Below are 12,388 nucleotides of genomic sequence, written 5' to 3'. Positions count from 1 at the left end.
GTCGTGTATTTTTAGTGATCCTGGTGTCTAACACGCACACAGCAATAAAACCATGAATTCTGGAAACACACTGCAGGTCCTTCTTTATCTGGAGATCGAATGACTGTTGTATAATTGTACCAGCAGTTAACAGGCTCCTGTGAACTCCTCCCACTGCTATTTTGATGCAGACTTTAAATCATTTATTTTTAACGGGTTTATTTTAAATGAGTTAACGCCTGCCTTAAATGGTAGACTCAGGACTGTCACACAAACAGGTTAAATCTTCATAGAATAATTACCACAGTCATTTTTAGACTGGACTCCGCACGGCGACTTTGCTGTCAGAGAAGAGAGATGAGAAAGACCAAAGTGCCGTTTGCCCCTCTCAGTGTGGCCCTGAAGGACTGTGTCCAGGCTGAAGTTCTGCTCCCCCCAGATTGTCCTTTCTGAGCTCCAGTCAGGTGATGCTAAACACTCAGGTGGGAAAGACTAAAATCTACAACAAGGTGTTTAAAACAAATCTGATTTATTTAATAGATATCCAGAATATTAAACTCCAGCCCAGTTATAGGGGTTATTGACATCAGAAGAAACAAACCCTAACTGTCAGAATGAACATGGTTCAGTCCTGGATGTGATTAACAGCAGAATCCAACCCCTGCAGTCAAATGTGAACTCGCTGGTGTCTCAGCACGTGTGATGACTGAGTGAATCCCTTCCCACACACGGAGCAGGTGAACAGTCTCTCCCCAATGGGCATGTGTTGATGTGTCAGCAGTTCATTTCTGCTTTTAAAGCTCTTCTCACAGTCAGTGAATTAAAAGGTCACTCAATAGTGTGAACAAGTTGATGTCTCAGAAGGTGGGATGATCGAGTGAATCCCTTCCCACACACGGAGCAGGTGAACAGTCTCTCCCCAATGGGCATGTGTTGATGTGTCAGCAGTTCGTTTCTGATTTTAAATCTCTTCTCACAGTCAGGACATTTAAAAGGTCTCTCATCGGAGTGAACTCGCTGGTGTGACAGAAGGTTGGATGACCGAGTGAATCTCTTCTCACACAAGGAACAGGTGAACGGTCTCTCCCCAGTGTGACTGCGTTGGTGTCTCACCATTTCGTTTCTGATTTTAAATCTCTTCTCACAGTCAGGACATTTAAAAGGTCTCTCATCAGTGTGAACTTGCTGGTGTGACAGAAGGTGTGATGAATGAGTGAATCTCTTCTTACACACAGAGCAGATGAACGGCCTCTCCCCAGTGTGAACTCGCTGGTGTGTCAGCAGAGTGGATGACCGAGTGAATCCCTTCCCACACACGGAGCAGGTGAACGACCTCTCCCCAGTGTGAGTGCGTTGGTGCGACAGCAGATTCCTTTTGCTTTTAAACCTCTTCTCACAGTCAGAACATTTAAAAGGTCTCTCATCAGTGTGAACTCGCTGGTGTCTCAGCAGGGTGGATGACCAAGTAAATCCCTTCCCACACCCGGAGCAGGTGAACGGCCTCTCCCCAGTGTGAGTGCGCTGTTGTCTCAGTAGTTCGTTTCTGATTTTAAATCTCTTCCCACAGTCAGAACATTTAAAAGGTCTCTCATCAGTGTGAACTTGCTGGTGTTGCACAAGGTATGATGAATGAGTGAATCCCTTCCCACACACGGAGCAGCAGAACGGCCTCTCCCCAGTGTGAACTCGCTGGTGTGCCAGCAGGATGGATGACCGAGTGAATCTCTTCCCACACACGGAGCAGGTGAACGGCCTCTCCCCGGTGTGAGCGCGTTGGTGTGTCAGCAGATTACTTTTGCTTTTAAACCTCTTCTCACAGTCAGAACATTTAAAAGGTCTCTCATCAGTGTGAACTCGCTGGTGTTGCAGAAGGTGTGATGACTGAGTGAATCTATTCTTATTCACGGAGCAGGTGAATGGGCTGTCCCCAGTGTGAACTCGCTGGTGTGATAGAAGCTGAGATGACCGAGTGAATCCCTTCCCACACACGGTGCAGATGAACGGTCTCTCCCCTGTGTGAATGCGTTGGTGTGTCAGCAGATTACTTTTGCTTTTAAACCTCTTCTCACAGTCCGAACATTTAAAAGGTCGCTTATCAGAGTGAAATCGCTGGTGCATCAGGAGGCTGTCTGACTGAGTGAATCCCTTCCCACACACGGAACAGGTGAACGGCCTCTCCCCAGTGTGATTGCGTCGATGAATTTCCAGCAGTGAAGGGTAATTGAATCCCTTCCCACAGTCCCCACATTTCCACGGTTTCTCCGTGGTCCGGGTGTCCTTGTGTCTCTCCAGGTTGGACGATCAGTTGAAGCCTCGTCCACACACACAACACGTATACAGTTTCTCCCCGCTGTGAATGGTGTGATGTTTTTTCAGGCTATGTAACTGGTTAAAGCTCTTTCCACAGTCAGTGCACTGGAACACTCTCACTCGGGTGTGTGTGTCTTGGTGCTTTTCCACTCACACTGATGTTTGAAATCTTCTCCCAGAGATAGAACAGACAAACATTTCTCCTTCCACATTCAAAGGCCGATGATATTCAGGTCCTGATGAATCGAGTGACTCTGTCAGATCTTGACGTGGTCTTTGGTTTGAGTTTCCTGTCTGCAAATCCTCCCCTTCTAATAACCTGTGAAAGGAGATTATAAAAGTTATCACTGTAAGTACAGGATAAAAATTCAGATCAGATAACTCGTCGTTCTATGGAACATTCTTTCCTCTCTTATTCCTCAAAGCTGTAAATCCCCGTCCCACTAACTCTCCCTCCTCGCTGTGCTGAAATCCAAACCCATCAAATCATCTTTCAGTGGTACTAAACCATGAGTGAAAGGGTGAGAGAGTGAATGTGAGAGAGTGAATGTGAGAGAGTGAATGTGAGAGAGTGAATGTGAGAGTGAATGTGAGAGTGTGAATGTGAGAGAGTGAATGTGAGAGAGTGTGAGAGAGTGAATGTGAGAGAGTGAATGCGAGTACAGCAGTGGGCTCGATGTGGAGAATGAAGTGGGGCAGGTGGAGCATGTTTCAGTGGGGCAGCAGTGATCATAATCTCATTCGGTTTAGAACAGTTATGGAAAAGGACAAGGGACAGTCAAATGTGAAAATTCTTAACTGGAGGAGGGCTAATTTCATGAGTTAAAAAGGGATCTTGTCCAGGTGAATTGGTATCAAAAATTGGCAACAAAACAGTAATTGAACAATGGGAGGCCTTCGAGGAGGAGTGGGTTTGGTCGAGAGTAGACAGATTCCCACGAGGAGGAAAGGAATAGCATCCAAAGCTAGAGCTCCCTGGATGACGAAAGAAAAAGAGATCACCATTTCTCCTTCATTTACCGATGCTCCCTGAATGATCACCATTTCTCCTTCATTTACAAACGCTCGTTGACCGATCACAATTTCCCCCTCATTTGCATATGTTCCCTTATCGATCACGATTTCTCCTTCATTTACAGATGCTCCCTGACCGAATACCATTTCTCCTTCATTTACAGACCCTCCCTGACCGATTACCATTTCTCCTTCATTTACAGACACTCCCTGACCGATCACGATTTCTCCTTCATTTACAGACGCTCCGTGACCGATCACCATTTCTCCTTCATTTACAGACGCTCCCTGACCGATCACCATTTCTCCTTCATTTACAGATACTCCCTGACCGATCACCATTTCTCCTTCATTTACAGACGCTCCCTGACCGATCACCATTTCTCCTTCATTTACAGACGCTCCCTGAGAATTCCCAGTTTCCTCCGCGCATGCGCGGGGCCGCGGCCTTTCGTTCAGAGTTGGTCCGGAGCGAAACGGGAGAAACCGGAAACCGGCGGGTAGTGAGGGGGGATAATGTTCACTGTTTTATATTCGGGTCTGGGGCCGCACTCGGGGTTTGTGAAGCCTGAGCCTGGGCCTGAGCCCGGACCCGGGCCCCGGGGTTTATTGATCCTCTTGCTCCGATCTTCTCACCTGCACCGAACGCGCTCCTCCCGCAGCCTCGACTGACCGCGCATGCTCAGGACACACTGCCCGATAATGAGTCAGACTGCGCCTGCGCGCTGTGCTCTACTGATTCAGATAGGGCACAATCTGCAACGCGCTGCATGCGGGGTGATGCAGCCGCCATTAATGATCTTAATATCAGGCCGAAAAGCAAAGACATTGGATGCAGAGAGAGCGCGTATGGATCAAGAATAATAAAATAAACTGAAACCCCAGCTCTTTGTGCCATTTAAACCGGCATAAACACACAGTGTAGACGCACCACCACTTTGGTGAACTCCAGAAAATATTTTTTAAGGTAACTTTTATTAATTTCGTGTTATTAAATGTTGCAACTCACGGGTTCAATTAATGTTTATTTTCGAACTGCACCTGAGGATGTCAGTCTCAACACTAATCCCGTCCTGGTGATAAAGGAGAGTTCCAGACCAAAAGGAGGAGCGGAAATTGACTGGAGGGGTGAGGGGTGAGTTGATCCTCCAACCAATCGGAGTGTGTGAGGGGTGGGAGTTGCGGCACCGAATGGGCGGTCTCAGCCCAGACGTCCCTCATTGTCTGAAACATAATTTTTAAAACCTAATTTATCTTAAACTTCAGGAGACAACTCGACCTTTCTGTTGCGTCTTGAAACAGATGAAACCAGATGAGGTGGAGCAAACATTTCAACATTTGTTAGAAAAACACATTAATTAAGAACAGCCAACATGGATCATTTGAGATAACTCAAGTCTGCTGATAAAGGAAATGCAGTGAATGTTGTGCCCATTGATTGCGAAAGGGTGTTTGGTGAGATGACGGACAGGAGGCTTGTTGATAAAATTAATACTTACCGTATTAAAGGGAATGAGGCAATTTGGATCGGAAGTTGTGTAAAGGACAGAAAACAGAGAGTTGTGGTTAATGGGTGTTCTTCAGACTGGTGGGATGTAAACAGTGCTGTCCCCCAGGGTTAGTGTTGGGACCATTGCTCTTCTCAATATAGAGAATGTTCTGAGCTTGGGTATGTGGGACACAAGGTGACAATTTCTGGATGACGCCAAAATTGGGGCAACTGTGAAGGAGTGTCAGTGACTTCATTGTGACGTCCACGGGATAGTAAATGGGCCAGGTGGAATGTAATGCAGAGAAATGTGACGTTATGCGTTTTGAGAGGAAGAAAAATGAGATGAAATGTGCACTAAATGGTCAAAGTTTTAAAGTAGAGGAGCGGGGAGACTGAGGGTTGGAAGGTTCTAACCAATGCATTGTCTTATTAATTAACAAGTCTGAGAGTCAGCAACATTAAAGCCTCATTAAGAAATATATGAGCAAACTCTCTTCCCTCGACCATACCAGAGTAAACATGCAAATCCCCCGTGTCGACGAGATCAGTCCTCTGGATGGAACCACGGACGCCCTGAGCTTGATCTCCGGTGTCTCCAGTCCCAACTGCCCCTTACATCAGTAGCCCCTCACTTTTACACCCTGTTGTGATCCATCTCTGTCAGTGAAGCTGGAACTTCCCTAATCTGTGGTTTACAAAGACACATTGCTTGGTTCCCAGCAGTTACTTTTCTTCAGTCGTGTTCTCATGAACCCTAAACTACCCTGTTTACTGTTAATTAGAATCATAGAAGCATAGAAAATTTATGGCACAGAACGAGGCCATTTGGCCTTACGTGTCTGCGCCAGCCGAAAATGAGCCACCCAGCCGAATCCCACTTTCCAGCACTTGGTCCATAACCTTGTCGGTCACGGCACGTCAGGTGCATATCCGGGTACCTTTTAAATGAGTTGAGGATTTCTGCCTCGACCATCCTTTCAGGCAGTGACTTCCAGACACCAACCACCCTCTGGGTGAAAAATGTTTTCATCAGCTCCTCAATAATCCTTCTACCAATCATTTTAAATCTATGCCCTGCCCCTTGTTTACTGACCTCTCTGCTAAGGGAAATCAGTCCTTCTTATCCACTCTATCTCGGCCATACATAAATTTGTACACCTCAATTAAATCACTCCTCAGCCTCCTCTGTTTCAAAGAGAACAATCGCAGCCTATAAATCTTTCTTCATAGCTAAAATTATCCAGTCCTGGCAACCTCCTCGTAAATCTCCCCTGTACCCTCTCTAGTGAAATTAAACCCTTCCTGTATTGTGGTGACCAGAACTCTACACAGTACTCAAGTTGTGGACTAAACATTGTTTAATACAGTTCCAGCATAACCTCCCTGGTCTTATATTCTCTGGCGTGGCTAATAAAGGAACGTATTCCACATGCCTTCTTAATACCATATCGACCTGTCATGCTACCTTCAGGGATCTGTGCACATGCATTCCAAGGTCCCTCACGTCTTCTACACCGTTCAGTATCCTCCCATTTATTTGTGCTCCCTTGCCTTATTTGCCGGCCCCAAATGCATTACCTCACACTTCTCCGGATTGAATTCCATTTACCACTTTTCCGCCTCCCTGACCAGTCCATTGATATCTTCCTTCACTTTCCTCCTCACTATCAACCATCCGGCCAATTTTGTATCATCTGCAAACTTCTTGATCAAGCCCCCTAAATTTAAGTCCAAATCATTAATAAACATCACAAAAAGCAAGGGACCGAGTACTGAGCTCTGCGGAACCCCACTGGAAACAGCCTTCCAGTCATAAAAACACCAGTCGATCATCACCCTTTTCTTCCTGCCACTGAGCCAATTTTGGATCCAACTTGCAACTTTGCCTTGGATCCCATGAGATTGTACTTTTTTGACCAGTCTGCCATGTGCAATCTTGTCAAAACTCTTGCTAAAATCCATGTAGACTACATCAAATACATTACCCTCATCGACTCTCCTTGTTACCTCCTCAAAAAATTCAATCAAGTTAGTCAGACACGACCTTCCCACAACAAATCCACGCTGACTGTCCTTGATTACTCCGTGCCTTTCTAAGTGATGGTTTATCATGTCCCTCAGAATTGATTCTTAAACTTGCCCACCAACGAAGTTAGACTGACTGGCCTGTAATTACTCGATCTGTCCCTCGGTCTCTTTTTAAACAATAGTACAACATTAGCAGTCATCCAATCCTCCAGCACCACGCCTGTACCCACTCAGAATTGGAAAATGATGGTTAGAGCCTCCGTTATTTCCTCCCTTGCTTCTTTTAACACTCTGCGATACATTTCATCCCTCTCTGATGATTTATCTGCTTTCAAAGATGCTGAACCCCTCAATGCTGCTTCTCTCACTAAGTTTATCGCATCCAATATTTCATACTCCTTCTCCTTAACTACAACGTCTGCACCATCCCTCTCTTTTGTGAAGACAGAAGCAAAGTATTCATTAAGAACCATACCTACATCATCCGCCTCCACACATAGGTTCCTTTCTTGGTCTCTAAAAGTCCCTACTCTTCCCTTCATTATCCTCTTGTTCTTAATGTATATATTAAACATCTTTGGATTTTCCTTGATTTAATTTGCCAATATTTTTTGATTCCCTCTCTTTGGTTTCCTAATTTCCTTTTTAATTTCACCCCTGCACTTTTTATACTCCTCTAGGCTTTCTGTATTATTGAGCTCTCGGTGTCTGACATGAGCTTTCCTTTTCTGCCTTATCTTACCCTGTATGATGCTTGACATCAGGAGATAAAATTTTATATTCATTAAATAAGCATCACACATTACAATCTGGTCTACTATATTGCTCACTCTGGTTTAGGTTTACATTATGGTTAATAACAGAAAAAGTCCTGTTCCTTCCCCTTATAGGATTAGAGATTCCAACCAGCCGATTCTGTGGAATGGAATGGCTGATTAGTGTTGCCATGGCGACCTGCCTGCAGTCAAGCGCCTGTTTGAGTTTCTAACTCAGATTAAACTTCTCTTTCCCATAATACACATTATATCAGACATTTAATGTCAATGTATTTTAGCCATGTTATGTTAATATTTCTAAAGCCTGCAAAGTGTTCAGATACACAAACCTTTAAAAGTGGGAGGTCAATTTGATCAAGTGGTTGAAAAAAATCATGTGATCCTCGGTTTTACAAATAGGGGTATAGAGCACAAAAGGACAGAGGCCATGTAAACCTGTACAAGTTATTGGTTAGGCTGCGGTTAGAATATTGTGTCAAGTTTTGGGGATCTTACACGAGGGAAAATGTCAAGGCCATGGAGAGAGCGCAGAAGAGATTCACTGAAATGTGAAATATCAGTGACGAGAGACTTTAGTTATGAGGAGAGACTGGAGAAACTGGGACTCTTTTCATAGATCAAAGAACGGTAAGGGGAGATCTCAGGGTAGTGTTCAAAATTTGATTATGGGCATTGTCTAAATGTGTTAGGGACACTCAATGTCTCCTAATGTCTGTGTACAGGCGAGGAGCAGATGGGTTTATCTTATCATCTTCTGGTTAAATGTTGTTCTCATCGAGGTGAGCACCCAGTGTCAACACTCTCCACTCAGGTACAGCATGGGTTGGATACAGACTAAAGATCCTCTACACTGTACCATCAAACACTCCCAGGACAGGTACAGCACGGGTTACATACAGAGTAAAGCTCCCTCTACACCGTACCATCAAACCCTCCCAGGACAGGTACAGCACTAGTTAGATACAAAGGTAAGATCCTCTCTACTTTGCCTACTTTGCCATTAAACACTCCGAGGGCAGGTACAGCAGGGGTTACATATACTGTACCACAAAACCCTCATAGGGCAAGTACAGCACGGGTTAGATACAAAATAAAGCTCCCTCTACTTTGTCCCATCAAACACTCCTGGGGCAGGTACAGCACGGGTAAGATACAGAGTAAAGCTCCCTCAGCACTGCCCTATCAAACACACCCAGGATAACGACAGCACAGGTTAGACACAGAGTAATGCTCCCTCTACACTGTCGCATCAAACTCTCCCAAGGCAGGGACAGCGCGGGTTAGATACAGAGTAAAGCTCTCTCCACACCCTCTACACTGTCCCATCCAACACTCACAGACCTGAGTGAGCAGGGTTTCTAGGCACTGCAGTGATGTCTTAAACCAGTGCCATTCAGCCCATCTGGTCCTGTCCGTGTCCCTTTTAAGGTGGAGAGCTGGGACATCCTTTCTCAAAACAAATCCCACCGGTTCACAGTGAGAATCCCAGGGGAAGGGTCAAGGTCCAGAGTGTGGAATGCCTGTATAAAATGCCGGCTTTTTTAAAGTCATGACGCTGATCAAAGTCTGCGTGAAGTTTTCTTGCCATTTGTGTCAAGATTTGGAAAAGACCTGCTGCCTGACACTTTAAATATTGCACAGCTTTAACAGTAGCTCAGTGTCCGAAGAGGCAGTAATATCATTAGGTTTTTATGTATCTCCTTGTGCTCCATCTCCTTAACAACACTAGCTGATCACAGCAATGTTTTCATCAAATGGAATCCCAGTGTGAAAAATTGCACAATTTCACAGCGAAGCAACATAGGCAAGATTGGTGGGAGATGCGACTGGAGATAATGGGCCTGGGGCAGTGAGAACATCTCTTTGCATTAAGATATTCAGTATCCGAAGATGCAGGGAGATGAGGCCGTTGTGTCTATTTATCCTGGTATCTGCAAAATCCATCGTCTCTCAACACCCAGCATCATTCTCCCCCTCTCCTGCTTTCCAGTTAAGGTTTTTTTCTCGTTAAGTCGCAGTATTTGCTTTGAACATCTAATTCACCGGCATCTGGAGGAGCAGAGGAAGGTGGAGATAAAGTAATGCCAGAAACAGAAGGAGATGGCTCGTGATGGCAGAATCTTGTGTGTGTCAATTGCTTCAAGTGAGACATGACAGCCCTGCGTTGCCTTGCACCTTTCCAAGGAGCTGCACTGATTCGGTGCGTGCGTTTTGGAAATGGAAACAGTTTCACCAGCAGCTTGGGGTAATATTTCCCCTCACTGTCTATTTCATGTACCTGCCGACCCGCACTTGGTGCTGTCATTGTCTGAACAACTCTTTCATGTTCTAACAGCAAATTCCATTTTGTGCGAGCAACTTGTCTGGGAAGAAAGTGACGTGAGCTTCAAAGGGACAAGTCGGAAAGTCAGCGTTGCGCTGCTTGCTTGAATGAAAATTGCAGCGGATTCTCTGGTGGTCCAGTGCTGAGGACTCGGTGCTCTCACCGCCGCGGCACCATGTTTGATTCCCGATCAGGGAACTTGACTTTCCTGGTGTTGTTCAAAATAGCACCAACCAAATTCCCCCGACTGAGAACAAAGCTCGCTCCTGATCAACATGAGTAATTTCACCGCTCCTGCCTGAACAGCCAGCAGCCCATCATTCTTCAATTTTACAACCCATAAGAGCGATACACAATGCACTTTCTTGCCTTCTGTAAAATGCCTCCTGTTCGAAAGTCGTGCCGCTCATCAAAGTCTGCATGAAGTTTTCTTGTCATTTCTGTCATGATTTGGAAAATATCTGCTGCCTGACACTTTAAATGTTGGCGACCTTTAACTGTATCTCACAGTGTTCGAACAGTCACTGTTATCATTGGCCTTTTATGTATCTTCTTTTACTCCATTTCCTGAACAACACCAGCTGATCACAGCATCGCTTTCTTCAAGTTGAACCCCAGTGTGAAAAAATGAACAATTTCAAAGCTGAGCAACGTGTGCAAGATTGGAAGCAGAGTGCGAGTGGAGATAATTGGCTTGGATCAGTGATCCCTTCAGCATTCAGACATTCATTATCTGAAAGAAGCACGGAGATGATATTTTTGTCTCGATTTATCAATGTGGAAAAGAAGCAGGGAGTTGAGATCCTTTTGTCCATTCATCCTGCAACAGACAAAATCCTTCGCCTCTCAATGCCCAGCATCTTTCTTTCCAACTCCTTGCTCTGCAGGGAAGTCTTGGTTTCATTAATTCTCCGTGTTTGCAGCAAACATCTAATTCACCTGCAGATCTGGCCGTGTCTTCTAGTCAAACGTCATCCCATCGTGTTGACATCATGTTAGCAACTCAAGATAAGCTGTTTTATGTTGATGGAATGCATTCGAGCCAGTTTTCTGGATCAATATGTTGAGGAACCAACAAGGGAACAGGCTATTTTAGAACTGGTATTGTGTAATGAGACAGGATTAATTCGTAATCTTATAGTAAATGATCCTCTGGCGAAGAATGATCATAATATGATAGAATGTAATATTGAGTTTGAGAGTGATGTCGTTAAGTCCGATACTAGGGTCTTAAAATTTAAACAAAACCAATAACGTTGTTATGAGAGGTGAGTTGGCTTAGGAGTTTGGGACATTCGATTAAAAATATGATGGTAGATAAGCAATGGCGAACATTTAAAGAAATAATTCATTATTCCTCAACAAAATTACATTCGTTTGAGGATTAAAAACTCCACCGGAAAAGTGGTGCAACGTTGGTTAACTGGAGAAATTAATGATCGAATTCGGTTAAAAGAGGCTTACAATGGTGCCAAAATGAATAGTAAGCCTGAGGATTAGGAGGGTTTGGGAATTCAGCAAAGGATGACCAAGAAATTGCTAAAATGGGAGAAAATAGAATGAGGGTAGACCAGCAAGAATTATAAAAATGGATTGTTAGAGCTTCTACAAGTATGTATAAAGGAAGTGATTAGCGAAAGTAAACATGGGTCCCTTGGAGGCAGAGACAGGAGAATTTATAATGAAGAATAAGGAATGGCTGAGATGTAAACAAGTATTTGGTATCTGTCGTCATAGTAGATGAAACAAAAATCATACCGGAACTATTGGGGAACCAAGGTTCTAATGAGAGTGCGGAACCTAAAGCAATTAATATTTGTAATGAAAAAGTACCGGATAAATTAATGGGACTAAAAGCTGACAAATTCATTGGCCCTGATGGCCGACATCCTAGGGTTTTAAAAGAGTTGGCTGCAGAGAAAGTTGGTTTTATCTTCCAGAGTTCCCATGATTCTAGAAAGGTCCCCATGGATTGGAAGATACCAAATGTAACCCCGCTCGTCAAGAAAGGAGGGAGAGAGAAAACAGGGAAATACAGGCCATTTGGCCTGAAAATAGTAGTAGGGAAATTGCGAGAATTTATTACTAGGGACTTGGTAAGAGGGCACTTAGAAAATCATAATATGGTTAGGCACATGCAACACGGTTTTTGGAAGGGAAATTGTGTATGGCAACTCTATTAGAGGTTTTGAGGGTGTAGATCGCAGGTACTTTAGTTCTGTCTTCACAAAGGAGGACACAAATAACCTCCTGGAAATGTTAGGGTACCAAAGGTCTAGTGAGAGGGAGAAAATGAAGGAAATCAGTATTAGTAAAAAAAAATAGTGCTTGGGAAATTAATGGGGCTGAAAGCTGACAAATCCCCAGGGCCTGATAATCTACATCCCAGAGTACTAAAGGAAGTGGCCTTGGAAATAATGGATGCTTTGGTGGTCATCTTCCAAAATTCGATAGACTCTGGAACAG

The 12,388-nt window shown here is 44.4% G+C and overlaps 1 protein-coding gene across 1 annotated transcript in view; it reads right to left on the bottom strand.

Moving 5' to 3' along the window:
- Nucleotides 1–489: 489 nt before the first annotated feature.
- Nucleotides 490–12,388, bottom strand: part of LOC137335996 (zinc finger protein 84-like) — a 60,701-nt gene continuing 48,802 nt past the window's right edge. The window contains exon 3 of the mRNA XM_068001498.1: nucleotides 490–2,257. Coding sequence (XP_067857599.1) covers nucleotides 808–2,257 — 1,450 coding nt within the window. The 3' untranslated portion in view covers nucleotides 490–807. The remainder of the gene's footprint in view (nucleotides 2,258–12,388) is intronic.

Source organism: Heptranchias perlo, chromosome 20 (assembly GCF_035084215.1).
Source record: "Heptranchias perlo isolate sHepPer1 chromosome 20, sHepPer1.hap1, whole genome shotgun sequence".
Lineage (NCBI taxonomy): Eukaryota > Metazoa > Chordata > Chondrichthyes > Hexanchiformes > Hexanchidae > Heptranchias > Heptranchias perlo.
Note: the sequence above shows the minus strand (reverse complement) of the source record. Positions and strands in the feature narration are given on the sequence as shown.